Source organism: Mesoplodon densirostris, chromosome 9, assembly GCF_025265405.1.
Source record: "Mesoplodon densirostris isolate mMesDen1 chromosome 9, mMesDen1 primary haplotype, whole genome shotgun sequence".
In the NCBI taxonomy this organism is placed as follows: Eukaryota; Metazoa; Chordata; class Mammalia; order Artiodactyla; family Ziphiidae; genus Mesoplodon; species Mesoplodon densirostris.
Window position 1 is genome coordinate 69,530,812 of NC_082669.1, and position 19,272 is coordinate 69,550,083.

Sequence of the window (19,272 nt, forward strand, 5' to 3'; positions counted from 1 at the left end):
ATGGTACGGATCTTGTGATGGCTATTATCACTCACATTTTGCAGTGGAGGAAACTGAGATTAAGAGAGTTTAAGTGTACTTCCTGCTACACCACGCTGCCTCTTTGTTTAACTTATTGGCTTAAAAGAAAAAAAAAAGAAAATTAGTGTTAATTTGCACATGAGTATCTGTGATGTTGCTGTTAGGTACCAATCACACAGAAATGGAGTAAACGATTTTTTTTTAATGGAAGAATTGGTAGATATTTCACAACAAACCACATATATTTTTTTCTAGAGAGGGTTATGCTGATGCTTATCTGATTAGATGTGCTGGCAATATTCAAGGTAATTAAAAAATTCCAACCCTGCAAGTACTGTCCAATGAAGATATGTCCTGTATCAGTAACTCCTCTGTGGGCTTTTTACTTTGCAGCGACCTCACTCTGTCCATGGGTACATTTTTACAGGTTAGTTTCACTAAGGGAAGGATTATTTATACTTTTCCTTCTCTCTCCCTACCTTTTGGGTCTTCAGCTATGACAGAGACTCCACTTTCAACGTGTTTGTGGGAAAAGGACAACTGATTGCAGGAATGGACCAAGCTCTGGTCGGGATGTGTGTCAATGAGAGGCGTTTTGTGAAGATCCCCCCAAAGCTGGCCTATGGAAGTGAAGGAGTTTGTAAGTGTTTGTTCTGTGCTTGTAAACACATCTGCCGAAACCACCAGAACATTTGCAGGCTCTTCAGTCAGGCAGACTAGAGTCTTTGGAAGCTTCGGGTAGGGGAAAATGAGAAGCTGTGAGCACACACACACAGCTAAAATTTAATCTTAAAAGTTTATTTATTCTAGATATGAAAGAAGTGTTATTAACACAGGTGTACTGAATGTTATCCTTGCTGAGAGGAAATTTTTGTGTTTTTTCTCTTTTCTTTAAATTTCATTTGGAGGGACTTCCCTGGTGGCCTAGTGGTTAGGATCCTGGGCTTTCAATTCCATGGCCTGGGTTCAATCCCTGGTCAGGGGACTGAGATCCTGCAAGCCACAGGGTGCGGCCAAAAATGTTTTTTTTTCATTTGGAAAAAAGAAGGAGGGAACGTGGCTCATTTTGGAATTGTATGTGACCTCTCGAGCCCTTTTGGCTTCCATTCACCTTGGCAGCATCCTAGGTGTTTATTTATTTGGCCCAAAAGGCAGCAGCTTCTCAGTGTGAACTCTCTTTATTTTCAAGCTGGTGTGATTCCCCCAGATTCAGTGCTTCATTTTGATGTACTTCTGATGGATATTTGGAATTCGGAAGATCAGGTTCAGATTCACACTTACTTCAAGCCCCCCAGTTGCCCTCGGACCATCCAGGTGTCTGATTTTGTTAGGTACCACTACAATGGAACGTTCTTGGATGGGACACTGTTTGATTCGAGGTAAGTCCTGCCATTCATGGTAGTATCATTGAAATGCCCCTTAGTTCTTTCTCTCTCATCAGCTTTTTTATGCCCATGGAGAAATCAGAAAAGGGATTCATTCCCAACTGCTCTGTGATTGGGAACAAAGATGTATACATGCTTTTTCTCCAGGGATGGGTATGAGTTCATTGGTAGCTGAGTTTTGGGCAACAAAAACCTTTTGAAGAATGAATTGGAAATGCCCTCATGGTATGGAACTTTTCCCCTTTCTCATTGGTTTTCAGTCACAATCGCATGAAAACATATGACACATATGTGGGAATTGGCTGGCTGATTCCTGGAATGGACAAAGGGCTGTTGGGGATGTGTGTGGGAGAAAAGCGCATCATCACCATACCTCCTTTTCTGGCCTATGGAGAAGATGGAGATGGTAAGTCCTTCTCATTCTTTGAACCACTCTCTTCTGTCTTTATTTCTTTTGCAGTGGTTAATTTAACTTACCATGTGAAACCCACCAGAGCTTTTGGTCTGTACTTGCAGTGTCCAATATGGTAGCCACTAGCTACATATAGCTATTTACATTTACATTAGGTTAAATAAAACTTTAAATACTGTACCTTGGTCACACTGCCACAGTTCATGTACTTAAGAGCCACTTGTTGCCAAGGGCTGCTATACTGGACAGGGCAGATACAGAGCATTTCCATCACTGCAGAAAGTTCTATTTGGACGGTGCTAGTCTAGGTCATTTGCTGTCTGATGAGTAAGTTGCAGAAATCTCTACCTATTAATGGTCATTGTTGTTCTTTTTTTTTTTCCACCTAGCACTATTTTATTAAAAAAATTTTTTATTTGAGTATAGTTGCTTTACAATGTTGTGTTAGTTTCTACTGTACAGCAAAGTGAATCAGCTATGCGTATACATATATCCCCTCTTTTTTGGATTTCCTTCCCATTTAGGTCACCACAGAGTATTGAGTAGAGTTCCCTGTGCAATACAGTAGGTTCTCATTAGTTATCTATTTTATACATAGTATCAATAGTGTATATATGTCAATCCCAATCTCCCAATTCATCCCACCCTCATTATTGTTCTTAAGTAAGACATCTCAGGACTTACCTGGTGGTCCAGTGGTTAAGACTCCGTGCTTCCAGTGCAGGGGCGTGTGTTCCATCTCTGGTCGGGGAACTAAGATCCCACAAGCCGTGTGGCCAAAAAAAAAAAAAACAAAAAAAAGAAAATAGAGAAAAAAAAAAAAGAAAATGTGATGCTATTTAAGAAGTTTACTGACAGCGATACCCGACTTCTAATAACCCCCTAATATAATGTTTTCCAAGCTATGTTTTCTGAGAGCTCTAGGTCTACAGAGAAGGAGGAGGGGGAGCCTTCTCTCCTGTCGAGCTCCACTTTTATTACTGGGAATCTGCAGACAGTTTCTTTAAAAACCTGCTAAAAAAAAAATAAAGCTTGAAAATAACTGCCGCAAATATATCTTAATTCTCCCCTCCCCAAGATATGTTATTATTCTTATCACTACTCAAACTCCCTCATCCTTGGCTAGTGGAAGTTCATTCTCCTTGTCTCCCAAATCCTTTTATCATCATCCACATGCATATGAGGTACCAAATAAAGCTAGATGCCTAGCCCAATGTGAGGAATGTTATTTATTTATTTTAAATAAATAATTTAAATATTTTAAATAAATAGTTTATTTAAAATAGTTATTTTTAAATGCTTTATACGTTGACACTGTGCTCAGCTAGCCAGGTATAAATTTAAACAGGTGAATTGTATAGTATGGGAATTATATCTCAATAAAGTTGTTATAAAAAAAAGCAGGGCTTCCCTGGTGGCGCAGTGGTTGAGAGTCTGCCTGCCAATGCAGGGGACACGGGTTCGTGCCCCGGTCCGGGAAGATCCCACATGCCATGGAACGGCTGGGCCCGTGAGCCATGGCCGCTGAGCCTGCGCATCTGGAGCCTGTGCTCTGCAACGGGAGAGGCCACAACATTGAGAGGCCCACGTACCGCAAAAAAAAAAAAAAGAAAAAGCAAATATTCAGGTAGTACATAATAATGCTAGAAAAATTTAAACCCTGGGGTTACCGTAAGGCCTTCTGTTTTCTATTAAATTAAAAGATACAGAAAAGTAAAAAAGATTAATATTCTATCACACACCCTCCCACACCCACACCTGCATTTCAGGAATTAACCACACCTGATGATCCAGAGGCTGACTCAGCAGCCTGCTTTCAGCAGATTTCACCATTCCTCTGAGGGGAAGGAGACAGAGGGGTGGGCTCTGCCAAAGAGCTGGTTGAAGGAGCACAGTCTTGGCATGCCCTGTGGTTCAGTTGTCTAGGCCTTCTCCTTTGCATGACATAACAAATGGCAAGTAAGAGTGTTGAGGTAAGTGGTTTGTCAGGTAACTAACTTCCTTTTATCCCAGAGTCCTGGATTTAGAGTTACTTATTGGTTGATGTTGATCTTTGCAGGAAGAGCTAGTGCCCAATAATCTCTTCATGTGGATTATCGTGTTGCACATATTCAATAAATCCCCACTGTTAGGAACATCCATGAGAAGCAATACCGTCCTGAAGTGAAATAGAAATGATTTGAGGACTATTTATGTTTTGGATTGTGGGTGCCGTTTTTTCCCCTCTTATCTCAGCTAACTTTAGTTTTACTTATATCTTGTTTTGGATGCACTTAAAGGATTGAATTTTTGCCTCTTTAAAAATTGGGGGGGGGCTTCCCTGGTGGCGCAGTGGTTGGGAGTCCGCCTGCCGATGCAGGGGACATGGGTTCATGCCCCGGTCTGGGAGGATCCCGCATGCCACGGAGCAGCTGGGCCCATGAGCCATGGCCGCTGAGCCTGCGCGTCCGGAGCCTGTGCTCCACAATGGGAGAGGCCACAACAGTGAGAGGCCCGCGTACGGAAAAAAAAAAAAATTGGGGAACATCCCTGGTGGTGCAGTGGTTAAGAATCTGCCCGGCAGTGCAGGGGACATGGGTTCGAGCCCTGGTCCAGGAAGATCCCACATACCACAGAGCAGCTAAGCCCGTGCGCCACAACTACTGAGCCTGCACTCTAGAGCTTGCGAGCCACAACTACTGAGCCCACATGCCACAACTACTGAAGCCCACGTGCCTAGAGCCCGTGCTGTGCAACAAGAGAAGCCATTGCAATGAGAAGCCCACACACTGCAACGAAGAGTAGCCCCCACTCGCCGCAACTAGAGAAAGCCCGCACAGAACAACGAAGACCCAATGAGCCAAAAATAAATAAAATAAAATAAATAAATTTACTTTAAAAAAAGTTGATTGTGAGAGACTCTGGTAGAGCTCACACCAAGGAGTACTTCCCAGAACTTCTGCTGCCAGTGTCCTTGTCCCCACAGTAAGCCACAGCCACCCCCTGCCTCTGCAGGAGATCCTCCAACACTAACAGGGACTCAGATTGATCTCCGAGATTACCCGAGAACTTTAGCAAGACTGAATGATATGAAGGAAAAAACCTATATGTGTGGAAAAAGGACAGAAACTAGAAAAAAAGCCGTGTGGCTGACAGGGTCTTGGTGCTCCAGCCGGGTGTCAGGCCTGAGCCTCTGAGGTGGGAGAGCCGAGTTCAGGACACTGGACCACCACAGACCTCCAGGCCCCATGTAATATTAATCGGCAACAGCTCTCCCAGAGATCTCCATCTCAGTGCTAAGACCCAGCTCCACTCAATGACCAACAACCTCCAGTGCTGGACACCCCATGCCAAACAACTACAAAGACAGGAACACAACCCCACCCATTAGCAGAGAGGCTGCCTAAAATCATAATAAGTTCACAGACACCCCAAAACACACCACCAGATGTGGTCCTGCCCACCAGAAAGACAAGATCCAGCCTTATCCACCAGAACACAGGCACCAGTCCTCTCCATCAGGAAACCTCACAACTCAGTGAACCAACCTCACCCACTGGGGACAGCCACCAAAAACAACAGGAACTATGAACCTGCAGCCTGTGAAAAGGAGACCCCAAACACAGTAAGTCAAGCAAAATGAGAAGACAGAGAAATACGCAGCAGATGAAGGAGCAAAGTAAAAACCCATTAGACCAAACAAATGAAGAGGAAATAGGTAGTCTACCTGAAAGCAAATTCAGAGTAATGATAGTAAAGATGATCCAAAATCTTGGAAATAGAATGGAGAAAATACAAGAAACATTTAACAAAGACCTAGAAGAACTAAAGAGCAAACAAACAATGATGAAAAACACAATAAATGAAATTAAAAATTCTCTAGAAGGGATCAATAGCAGAATAACTGAGTCAGAAGAACGGATAAGTGACCTGGAAGATAAAATAGTGGAAATAACTACTGCAGAGCAGAATAGAAAAAAAAAGAATGAAAAGAATTGAGGACAGTCTCAGAGACCTCTGGGACAACATTAAACACACAAACACTTGAATTATAGGGGTCCTAGAAAAAGAAGAGAAAAAGAAAGGGACTGAGAAAATATTTGAAGAGATTATAGTTGAAAACTTCCCTAACATGGGAAAGGAAATAGCCCATCAACTCCAGGAAGCACAGAGAGTCCCATACAGGATAAATCCAAGAAGAAACACGCCAAGACACATATTAATCAAACTATCAAACATTAAATACAAAGAAAAAATATTAAAAGCAGCAAGGGAAAAGCAACAAATAACATACAAGGGAATCCCCATAAGATTAATAGCTGATCTTTCAGCAGAAACTCTGCAAGCCAGAAGGGAGTGGTAGGACATATTTAAAGTGATGAAAGGGAAAAACCTACAACCAAGATTACTCTACCCAGCAAGGATCTCATTCATATTCGACAGAGAAATTAAAACCTTTGCAGACAAGCAAAAGTTAAGAGTATTCAGCACCACCAAACCAGCTTTACAACAAATGCTAAAGGAACTTCTCTAGGCAGGAAACACAAGAGAAGGAAAAGACCTACAAAAACAAACCCAAAACAATTAAGAAAATGGTAACGGGAACATACATATCAATAATTACCTTAAATGTAAATGGATTAAATGCTCCAACCAAAAGACACAGCCTGGCTGAATGGATACAAAAACAAGACCCGTGTATATGCTGTCTACAAGAGACCCACTTCAGACCTAGGGACACATACAGACTGAAAGTGAGGGGATGGAAAAAGATATTCCATGCAAATGGAAATCAAAAGAAAGCTGGAGGAGCAATTCTCATATCAGATAAAATAGACTTTAAAATAAAGACTATTACAAGAGACAGAGAAGGACACTACATAATGATCAAGGGATCAATCCAAGAAGAAGATATAACAACTGTAAGTATTTATGCACCCAACATAGGAGCACCTCAATATATAAGGCAAATGCTAACAGCCATTAAAGGGGAAATCGACAGTAACACAATAATAGTAGGGAAGTTTAACACACCACTTTCACCAATGGACAGATCATCCAAATGAAAATAAATAAGGGAACACAAGCTTTAAATGACACAGTAGACCAGATGGACTTAATTGATATTTATAGGACATTCCATCCAAAAACAATAGAATACACTTTCTTCTCAGTGCTCATGGAACATTCTCCAGGATAGATCATATCTTGGGTCATAAATCAAGCCTCAGTAAAGTTAAGAAAACTGAAATCATATCGAATAACTTTTCCGACCACAACGCTATGAGACTAGATATCAGTTACAAGAAAAAAACCGTAAAAAATACAAACACATGGAGGCTAAACAATATGCTACTAAATAACCAAGAAATCACTGAAGAAATCAAAGAGGAAATCAAAAAATATGTAGAAACAAATGACAATGAAAACATGACAACCCCAAACCTATGAGATGCACCAAAAGCAGTTCTAAGAGGGAAGTTTATAGCAATACAATCCTACCGCAAGAAGCAAGAAACATTTCAAAAAACCAACCTAACCTTACACCTAAAGCAATTAGAGAAAGAAGAACACACAAAAAAACCCAAAGTTAGCAGAAGGAAAGAAATCATAAAGATCAGATCAGAAATAAAGGAAAAAGAAGGAAACGATAGCAAAGATCAATAAAACTAAAAGCTAGTTCTTTGAGAAGATAAAAAAAATTGATAAACCATTAACCAGACTTATCAAGAAAATAGGGGAGAAGACTCAAATCAACAGGATTAGAAATGAAAAAGGAGAAGTAACAACTGACACTGCAGAAATACAAAGGATCATGAGAGATTACTACAAGCAACTCTATGCCAATAAAATGGACAACCTGGAAGAAATGGACAAATTCTTAGAAAAACACAATCTTCCAAGACTGAACCAGGAAGAAATAGAAAATATAAACAGACCAATCACAAGCACTGAAATTGAGACTCTGATTAAAAATCTTCCAACAAACAAAAGCCCAGGACCAGATGGCTTCACAGGCGAATTCTATCAAACATTTAGAGAAGGGCTAACACCTATCCTTCTCAAACTCTTCCAAAATATAGCAGAGGGGGGAACACTCCCAAATTCATTCTATGAGGCCACCATCACCCTGATACCAAAACCAGACAAAGATGTCACAAAAAAAGAAAACTACAGGCCAATATCACTGACGAACATAGATGCAAAAATTCTCAACAAAATACTAGCAAACAGAATCCAGCAGCTCATTAAAAGGGTCATACACCATGATCAAGTAGGGTTTATCCCAGGAATGCAAGGACTCTTCAATATATGCAAATCAACCAATGTGATACACCATATTAACAAATTGAAGGATAAAAACCATGTGATCATCTCAATAGATGCAGAAAAAACTTTTGACAAAATTCAACACTCATTTATGATAAAAACCATACAGAAAGTAGGCATAGAGGGAACTTACCTCAACATAATAAAGGCCATATGTGACAAACCCACAGCCAGCATCGTTCTCAGTGGTGAAAAACTGAAATCATTTCCACTAAGATCAGGAAAAAGACAAGGTTGCCCACTCTCACCATTTGGAAGTTTTAGCCACAGCAATCAGAGAAAAAAACGAAATAAAAGGAATCCAAATTGGAAAACAAGAAGTAAAGCTGTCACTGTTTGCAGATAACATGATACTCTACATAGGGAATCCCAAAGATGCTACCAGAAAACTACTAGCGCTAATCAATGAATTTGGTAAAGTTGCAGGATACAAAATTAATGCACAGAAATCTCTTGCATTCCTATACACTAATGATGAAAAGTCTGAAAGAGAAATTAAGGAAACACTCGCATTTACCATTGCAACAAAAAGAATAAAATACCTAGGAATAAACCTACCTAAGGAGAAAAAAGACCTGTATGCAGAAAACTATAAGACACTGATGAAAGAAATTAAAGATGATACAAACAGATGGAGAGACATACCATGTTCTTGGATTGGAAGAATCAACATTGTGAAAATGACTACTCCCCAAAGCAATCTACAGATTCAGTGCAATCCATATCAAACTACCAATGGCATTTTTCACAGAAGTAGAACAAAAAATTTCACAATTTGTATGGAAACACAAAAGACCTCAAATAGCCAAAGCCATCTTGTGAAAGAAAAACGGAGCTGGAGGAATCAGGCTCCCAGACTTCAGAGTGTACTACAAAGTTACAGTAATCAAGACAGGATGGTACTGCCACAAACACAGAAATATAGATCAATGGAACAGGATAGAAAGCCCAGAGATAAACCCACACACGTATGGTCACCTTATTTTTGATAAAGGAGGCAAGAATATCCAATGGAGAAAAGATAGCCTCTTCAATAAGTGGTGCTGGGAAAACTGGACAGCTACATGTAAAAGAATGAAATTAGAACACTCCCTAACACTATACACAAAAATAAACTCAAAATGGATTAACTCGTAAATGTAAGGCCAGACACTATAAAACTGTTAGAGGAAAACATAGGCAGAACACTCTATGACATAAATCACAGAAAGATCCTTTTTGATCCACCTCCCAGAGAAATGGAAATAAAAACAAAAATAAACAAATGGGACCTAATGAAACTTAAAAGCTTTTTGCATGGCAAAAGAAACCATTAACAAACGAAAAGACAACCCTCAGAATGGGAGAAAGTATTTGCAAATGAAGCAACTGACAAAGGATTAATCTCCAAAACATACAAGCAGCTCATGCAGCTCAATATCAAAAAAACAAATAACCCAATCAAAAAATGGGCAGAAGACCTAAATAGACATTTCTCCAAAGAAGATATACAGATTGCCAACAAACACATGAAAGGATGCTCAACATTGCTAATCATTAGGGAAATGCAAATCAAAACTACAATGAGGGCTTCCCTGGTGGCGCAGTGGTTGAGAGTCTGCCTGCCGATGCAGGGGACACAGGTTTGTGCCCTGGTCCGGGAAGATCCCACATGCCACGGAGAGGCTGGGCCCATGAGCCATGGCCGCTGAGCCTGCGCTCTGCAACGGGAGAGGCCACAACAGTGAGAGGCCCGTGTACCGCAAAAAAAGAAAACAAACTACAATGAGGTATCACCTCACACCGGTCAGAATGGCCATCATTAAAAAATCTACAAACAATAAATGCTGCAGAGGGTGTGGAGAAAAGGGAGCCCTGTTGCACTGTTGGTGGGAATGTAAATTGATACAGCCACTCTGGAGAACAGTATGGAGGTTCCTTAAAAAATTAAAAATAGAACTACTATACGACCCAGCAATCCCACTACTGGGCATATACCCTGAGAAAACCATAATTCAAAAAGACATGTACCACAATATTCACTGCAGCACTATTTACAATAGCCAGGAAATGGAACCAAACCTAAGTGTCCATTAACAGATGAATGGATAAAGAAGATGTGGCACATATATACAATGGAATATTACTCAGCCATAAAAAGAAACAAAATTGAGTTATTTGTAGTGAGGTGGATGGACCTAGAATCTGTCATACAGAGTGAAGTCAGAAAGAGAAAAACAAATACCATATGCTAATGCATATATATGGAATCTAAAAAAAAAATGGTACTGATAAACCTAGTTGCAGGGCAGGAATAAACACGTAGACATAGAGAATGGACATGGGGTGGGAGGGGAAGCTGGGTTGAAGTGAGAGTAGCATCGACATATATACACTACCTAATGTAAAATAGATAGCTAGTGGGAAGCAGCCGCATAGCACAGGGAGATCAGCTAGGTGCTTTGAGATGACCTAGAGGGGTGGGATAGGGAGAATGGGAGGGAGGCTCAAGAGGGAGGGGATATGGGGAGATATGTATGCATATGGCTGATTCACTTTGTTATACAGCAGAAACTAACACAACATTGTAAAGCAATTATACTCCATAACGATCTATTAAAAAAAGTATATATATGTATAACTGAATCACTTTGCTGTACAGGAGAAATTAACACAACATTGTAAAACAACTATACTCAATAAAATAAATGTTTTTAAAATTGTCTGTGAGTTCCAAAGAACAAGTCTATGTAGTGTTCTCCAGAACCAGATCCAAGCTTTGGAATGTCTGTGATTTGCATCTGTATACAAACAGAAACCCACAGAGGTATGTATTTGGGTTTGCATGTGGGTATATAACCACTCACATAGAGCCTTGATTTGCAAGGACAAGCATAGAGAATGTGGTCACAGTATTCTCCATGTCATTATTATCGGTTTGCTCATTTTTCTGCGGAAGTCAGGCTTCAAATTATACCTGCCAGCCCTTGGTTGGACACCATGGGGGACCACCCAAGATGTGGAAGAACATTTGTTTCCTTGGCTGGGAAACTTCAAGGAATGTGTAACACCAACACAGTGGTGTTGAATTGTAGTTAAAGTATTGATACTTCCTAAATCTTGTGTCCTGATTTCATCATCTTCCTTCATTCCACTCTAGGGAAAGACATTCCTGGGCAGGCATCTCTCGTGTTTGATGTTGCGTTATTGGACCTCCATAACCCCAAGGATGGCATTTCCATTGAGAATAAGGTAGTACCTGAAAACTGTGAGCGGCAAAGTCAAAGTGGGGACTTTCTCAGGTATCATTACAACGGCACACTTCTGGACGGCACATTCTTTGATTCCAGGTAAGCAAACAACAGGGTCCTTCACTTACCAGAACATCTTATTAAATATAGTTTATAGCTTGTCAGTGCTGATTTTGAGTTAGTATTTTCATCTCCAGTATAGGTTTCTATTTTCTGATACTGAATTCCTTCAGAGGTTGTTAGAACAGTCTCCTTGGGGCCTGTGGGAGATGGGTCTGCAGGAAAGCAGGAGAGGCTCACCCTAGACTCCCACAATCCCTCTAGACTGTGCTTGGCTATCCAAGTATAAACCCAGCTCTGGGGTCCAAGGGGGGAAGTGACCAGAAGGCAGGTCCAGGCGGTGGGATGCGAAGAGAACAGACTTGGTGCTGGGAGACCTGGATTCCAGTCCCTGTGTGTGGTGCACTAGGTGTGTGACTTTGGATAGCATTTGACCTCCCTGAGCTTCAGTTTTTTCGCTGTTGTTAGCACCTTTCTCAAAGAGATGATTAGATTAAAGAGAGAAGGTAGGCAGAAGCACTTTGCAAACTTTAATGGCTTATCTGCTGCAGGGACTGTTTGGATGCTGGGCTAATTACCGAGCCTGTTGTTATTCAAAGCTTTGTTTTGTTTATCAGGCTTAGCTGCAGTTGTGAGCAGGCAACAGGTGTTTGGTATGTGTTGCTCATTCAGGTGGCATGTTTTGTTTGGATTCCTTTAGCTTCCTATAGAGCAAGCAGGTAGTGACAGCAATCTACCTGTTTCTCTGAGGTAAGAGACTTCTCATTTAATTAGTGACCCAGAAACATTACAGAATTTTTATATGGTATAATTTTATTTGCATAATTCATTCTTACTACTCCGCGGATTGCTTCTTTTAAATTTTTCATTTGATTTTTTGGAAAAAGGCAATAGTCTCATGGTTCAAAATTAAAACAAAATATGCATTAAGATATGTTGTACCAACCATCCCTGCCAACTTCACATCCCCCTCCCCCCAAGCCACTTAGAGTTAACCACTGTTATTAATAAGTTTCTTTTTTTATTCTTCAAATGTGTAGATTTTTTTCCTAAAGCAAATATAAGCAAATACAATTGTTATATTATTTTCTCTGCTTTATAGTATATAGCATATAGAATACTATATACATACATATATAACTATGTATTATATACATATACACATAACATAATGCTACGTACTATATACACTATTCTGCTCCTTGCTTTTTTTTTAAATTAATTAATTTATTTTTGGCTGCCTTGGGTCTTCGTTGCTGCACATGGGCTTTTCACTAGTTGCAGCGAGCAGGAGCTACTCTTCGTTGTGGCGCGCGGGCTTCTCATTGCGGTGGCTTCTCTTGTTGTGGAGCACAGGCTCTAGGCGCGCAGGCTTCAGTAGATGTGGCATGCGGGTTCAGTAGTGTGGCTCGTGGGCTGTAGAGTGCAGGCTCAGTAGTTGTGGTGCATGGGCTTAGTTGCTCCGCGGCATGTAGGATCCTCCCGGACCAGGGCTCGAACCCATGTCCCCTTCATTGGCAGGTGATTCTTAACCACTACGCCACCAATGAAGCCCCTGCTCCTTGCTTTTTTTCACCTTGGAATTTTTCCATATTAATGCGTAGAGAGAAATCATTTCTTATGTCTGTGTAGTGTTTCATTGAGTGAATATACCATATTTATCTAACCATTCCCCATTGATGACATTTGAGTTGTTTTTATTTTTTCTATTAAAAAAATTGAGAGAGTGTGTGCGTATGATTACTTGTCACATATGAGCTTGGTTCTGTCTTTTATTCCCTGGAATTTTATTTTTAGTTGAAAAGCCATTTTTCTAGTGGATACCAGATTTCTTTCCATATTAATAGAACCACAGTTTTCTTAGGTTTCAAACAGATTTCCATTTTAGTACACTGGGGTCTAATCCATCCTAAGAGCTAAGTAATATTCCATTATATAGATTTGCCTTAATTTAGTAATCAATCCCTATTATTTTCTATCTTTTGATGTTCTAAGTGGGACTGCAATAATTATTTTTGTAGCTAAATCTTAAATAATATGATTGTTTCCTTAGGATAAATTTCTAGAAGAATCTCTAGGTCTAAGGTTATGTGTATTTTTACAGCTTTTGATATAAGTATCAAGTTGTCCTCAAGGAAGGTTTTACATCACTAAGTGTACCCCATTTCCTGCAAGCTCAGCAACATTGGGTATTATTTTAAAATAATCTTTGCCAATTTATAGGAGAAAAATAGAACTTTATAATTGTAATGTGAATTTCTTTGATTGCTATTAAGGTTGAAATTCTTTCAAATGTTTATTGACTATTTGGATATTTTCTTTTGTGATTTACCTGTTTGTGTATTTGCCTGTTTTTATATTGAGGATATTGGTATTTGTCCTTTTCTTATTAATTTAAGATCTCTGTACATTAAAGATATTAACACTTTTATGGTTGCATATTATTGAAAGCATATTGCCTGTTTATTTGCATTTTAATTTCTGTTGTGATTTTTGATCTTTTAAATATAAACCTTTTATGTTGTTAAATACATTCCATTTCTCCTTTATGTCTTCCTTTATTCTTACTTAAATTCTTATATATTCTGTCTTGAGTAACTTGCTAAAAAGTCTATCCCCTCCCCTGGACTTGTTTTTTTCCCCCTAGAGTATATAAATATTCACCTGTATTTTCCTCCTGCTCTTCTAATGGCTTTATTTTTTTATCCTTTAAAATATTCTCTATCAGAATTTTTATTTTAAAAAGTATTATGTTCTTGTTGTATAAGTGAAACAATGCAAAGATATTTAATAAAATGTAACAATTTCACATCAACCCCTTCCATTTTCACCACTCGAAGTAAATATTAAAAAGCTTCTGCAGGCTCTCTCCGTGTTTATAAATGCTTTCATGTTTAAATCTTAAATCCATCTGGAATTGATTGTGGTGTTCAGTATGACAGTAAGGATCTAAATGGTTTTTTCCAGATGGTTAGCCAGTTTTTCCAACACCCTTTATTGAATAACTGTATTTTCCTCACTCATTTAAAATCTGACATTGATCATGTACCAAATTCTTGTATACACTTTTGGGTCTTGGTCTAGAATTTTTATCCTTTTCCAGTGATCTAGCTATTCCTGGGCCACAATCATACCTTTAGCTATTGTATCTTTTTAATTTGTATGATAGAGAATATTCTTTTTTTTTAAACATCATTTTTTCCTACTGTGATACATTGATATGGTTCAAAATCCTAAAAGTATAAAAGAATATACAATGAAGAATTTTCCCCCTATTCTTGTCCCTCAATCACTGAGTTCCCCTCTTCACAGGGAACCAGAGTTATGCATTTCATAGGTCTTCCATACATATACAGTGAAATACAGATAATTATGTAGAAAATCTGCTTCCTGGGTGAGGAGAATCATTTGTTACTATCATTTCTTCACGCCCCTTGGCTTTGTGGTCCCTGAGGGGTGTTGAGGAGGAAGAGCCTCTCACAGCTCTGCCTTTTCATCTCCCTGGTCCCACTGCTGACCATCTTCTCTGACACAGTCATCCTTGGGCTGTGTTTGATGAGGTGACAGTGGAACTGACTGGCTCTTTCCAGACAAGCTTTTTGCCACATCTGCTCCAGCTGGGGGTGGGTAATGGGTACAGATCACTGTGGTTCAGAGTTCAGTATCTGAAGTGGCAAATGAAGTTTTATTATTTTATTCTGGAATCATCAGGCTTTGTTTTCTCCAAACTCATAGTAATCAGACTCAATTGGCAATTAATACAGAGGCTGGATCTCTCCACTGAGTGGAATGCTTGGGGCTCCTACCAGAGGCACTTGGGAAATTCAGGTACTCACTGAGAGGTAGCTTGGTGAGCATGGATTGCAGTAGGGCGAGTTCACTACAGTGTTAAATTGCTCTCAGTATATATATGCTACTTTTCTGGCAATCTGAATATTCATGTCCCACATATACAGAAACTCTCCTCTTTAGAGAAATTCTTAGTTTCTTTCTTTCTTTTTTTTCCCCCCCTTTTTGGGCTTTCATTTGAAACTTTATGTTAGAGTAATAGAAGACTCTAGAATTTCTAAGTTGTTTCTTTACAAGAGATAACAGAGAAATTCTTAGTTTCTGACAAGGGCCCCCTTGCTGCTTTTTTCATTAACCTGACATGGTCAACAAGCATACAGTCCGATTTACATTATAGCTACATTTCTGCATGATTGCTTCTTGTAACCCGCATCCCATTCATAACCTGACCAAACCAGAGGGCTGGAGGGCTCGTTTCTGGGAGCGTTTGTGTGGGCGGCAGCTCCCACGCAGTGTGTGGATCCTTGTTCATCATTTCAGGGGAGCGTCTTTCCTGGCTTGTACTCAGATTCTAGGGTTCACCCTATTCCGGGGTCTGGAGGCCCCTGCACTCTGTTGCCTCATGGTACCAACTACACTGCTGCTGCGGTATCCCTCGTGACCAAGCTCTTTTCCTCTTTTCCAGCTACTCGCGGAACCGTACCTTTGACACGTACATTGGGCAGGGCTACGTGATTGCTGGGATGGATGAAGGTTTACTCGGCGTTTGCATTGGAGAGAAGCGGAGGATCGTGGTCCCCCCTCACCTGGGGTATGGCGAGGAAGGAAGAGGTGAGTGCTGGCTGCCTTCTAAAAGGTTAAACTGAGAGGCACTACCTGACGCTTCCACGCTGCTTGGAACCAGGGCCTCTGGCAAAGCATAGAAACTAAAGTCTAGCTTCAGACTCGAATACTCAAATGACTCTAGTTTCTAGAGATGCTCTGTCATTACTCCTTGTTCCCCCTGCCCGTTTTCCTTTTCCTTTTGGAAAATTTAAAACCTACACCAAAGTTGAAAGAACTGTACAGTGAACTCCACTTAGATTCACCAATAGTCAACATCCTGCTATATTGGCTTTATATATATAACTACAGTACATTTTTTCTTTGTTGAGCCATTTGAAAGTAAATTGCAACCCCCCCCCCCTTTTTTTTTTTTTTGCGGTACGTGGGCCTCTCACTGCTGTGGCCTCTCCCGTTGCGGAGCACAGGCTCCGGACGCACAGGCTCCATGGCCATGGCTCACGGGCCCAGCCGCTCCGCGGCATGTGGGATCTTCCCGGACCAGGGCACGAACCCGTGTCCCCTGCATCGGCAGGCGGACTCTCAACCACTGCGCCACCAGGGAAGCCTGCAACCCCCCTTTTTGTGTTTTTCATTTTTATTGAAATATATTTGACATATAACATTGTGTACATTTAAGGTGTACATGTTATTTTGATACATTTATATATTGTAATGTGATTGCCATTGTGGTGATAATTAGCACCTCTATCATGGTACATAATTATCATTTCTTTTTGATGGTTGGAATAATTGATAATTAGCAAGTTTGATGATTATAAGACAATATTGTTGTCTATATTTACTATACTGTGCATTAGATTTTGGTTTTTGTTTTTAACAACTTTATCGAGGTATTATTTATATACCATAAAATTCACCCAATTTAAGTATACAATTCAATGACTTTTAATAAATGTTGTGAGTTGTGCAACTATCACCTTAATCCAGTTTTAGAATATTTGTCACCCAAACAGCAAACTTCTTTTTAAAAATTACACAAATAATATACGTTGACTTTAGAAAAAGAAAATAGAGATCAACAACAACAAAAATCTCCCATAATCTCACCACCCAGGAATAACCATTGTTAATGTGGTAGGTAGAATATCGGCCCCAAAAGATGTCCATGTCCTAATCCCCAGAATTTGTGAATATGTTACTTTACACAGTAAAAGAGACTTTGCAGATGTGATTAAGGTAATGGTCTTGAGATGAGATTATCCTGGATCATCCAGGTGGCCTTGATGTACTTACAAGGATCTTTGCAAGAGGGAAGCAGACCAGAGAGAGGAGAAAATGCTACACTGCTGACTTAGAGGGTGGAGGAAAGGGCCACAAGTCAAGGAAGGAGGGTGGCCTTGGGATGCTGGAAAAAGCAAGGAAACAGATTCTCCTGAAACCTCCAAAAGGAACACATCCCTGCCAATACCTTGAATTTAGACTTTGACTACAGAGTTATGAGAATAAAGTTATGGGGTTTTTTTTTTTGTTTCTTTTTGGGCGGTACGCGGGCCTCTCACTGTTGTGGCCTCTCCCGTTGCGGAGCACAGGCTCCGGACGCGCAGGCTCAGCGGCCATGGCTCACGGGCCCAGCTGCTCCGCGGCATGTGGGATCTTCCCGGACTGGGGCACGAACCCGTGTCCCTTGCATCGGCAAGAGGACTCTCAATCACTGTGCCACCAGGGAAGCCCGAGTTACGTTGTTTTAAGCCACCAAGCTTGTGTTAATTTGTTATAGCAGCAATAGGAAACTCATATAACCGTGAAGTGACTATCCTTCTATACTTTTGAGTATACATGAATCTATGTAGATAAAAGGAAATAAACACATATCCATCTACACTATTGACAAAAAATACTACAGTATTTTTTGTCAAATACTGACAAAAGTGGGATCATCTATACATATTGGTTTGTAATTTCTCTCTTTATGTAATTTGTTGTGAACAATGTTTTATGCCAACAGGTTGCATAGAATTTTAATGGTTGCATAGTATTCCAAACCATATTTCCTTTATTTATTTTTTCTCAGATACCATTTTTTGCTAACTTACTTTGGAAGAGTTGATACAGTATTTATTTTGCTTTTGTGTTCTTTTTGCTGATGAGATTCTGGCTGGCCTGGCTGGCTGTACACATTCATTTTGTTAACATGCTTCTGACTTCTACTACTACAGTGGATTTCAGAATTTTCCCAGTAGGATTTGTTTGGAGGATCTAAGAATCATCAGGTTGGTTGGAAACTAGGCTGTACCATTATTTTTCCTGACTTAAATTTCTGATTTATAAAGCCACACAAATCACAGCTTAAGGTCTTAAGATCATCCAACAAGCCTTGCTTCATGTTCTGTTTGTCTAGTGTCTTGATGCTCTGTTGTTTTGTATTATGTAAATTTCTACTTCTAGCCAAATACATGCAGGAATAGACAAATACTTCCAGCATATTCATGTTTCATATTGCCCTCAGGACTAATTCTTCCTTTCCCTAAAAAGAATATACTGATGGAAAACATTTGCTTAAATTATTTCTCCTTTTGGCTTTCTCACAAGTATGAGACAGTTGTGCAAAGAATTATATAAGGCTCTGGGAAACATCTGAAGTCTCATAAATTTTCTGGGCATGAGGCTACTTCACCCTGAATCATTTGTTCCCATGGAGGGGAGGGGCACCCTGGCAAGTAACACCCAGCTGCTCTTGCACAGGGTCTGTTTCTGTCCTATTGATTAGCGAGTGCCCTTGGCCTCCTTGTGGGGTTTGCACAGGACCTAATGCTAATCACTGAGGGACTGACCTTAGAAGGGTGTCAGGACACAGAGGAAGCCTGTGGCTTTCTCACCACATACCACAGGGCCAGGCACATGGTAAGCATTCAGTAAATATTTGTGGAAGGAAGAAATGCTGGACTTTCCAACCCATCAGCATTTCATTTTGTTGCAGCCATTTTCTCTTGCAGGGCTGGTGGAGGGGAGGGGGTAGGCCTTCTGTAAAGGCTCTGGCCCTTTCTGCTGTCTGCTTTGTTCCATGGGGACAAATTTAGCCCTGAATTTAGAGCGTTTGGATGTTTGCAACCCTGAAGTGGAGAATGGATTCTGCTGCAGGGTTCTGGCAGCATCACTTCCTCGGTGGTTTTCTGTCCCCCAGCTTCCACATGACCTTTTAAGCACTCTTTCTCGAAAGTGAAGAAAGCTAATATTTTACCCACACTGTGAGGGACTTCTCATGTACGAGCTCATTCAAACC

At 40.2% G+C, this 19,272-nt stretch overlaps 1 protein-coding gene across 1 annotated transcript in view; it reads left to right on the top strand.

Moving 5' to 3' along the window:
* FKBP9 (FKBP prolyl isomerase 9) overlaps positions 1-19,272 on the top strand; it is a 48,498-nt gene that overhangs the window by 13,882 nt on the left and 15,344 nt on the right. The window contains exons 2-6 of the mRNA XM_060107559.1: positions 516-661; positions 1,211-1,400; positions 1,667-1,812; positions 11,267-11,456; positions 15,892-16,037. Of these exons, the coding sequence (XP_059963542.1) occupies positions 516-661; positions 1,211-1,400; positions 1,667-1,812; positions 11,267-11,456; positions 15,892-16,037 (818 nt within the window). The remainder of the gene's footprint in view (positions 1-515; positions 662-1,210; positions 1,401-1,666; positions 1,813-11,266; positions 11,457-15,891; positions 16,038-19,272) is intronic.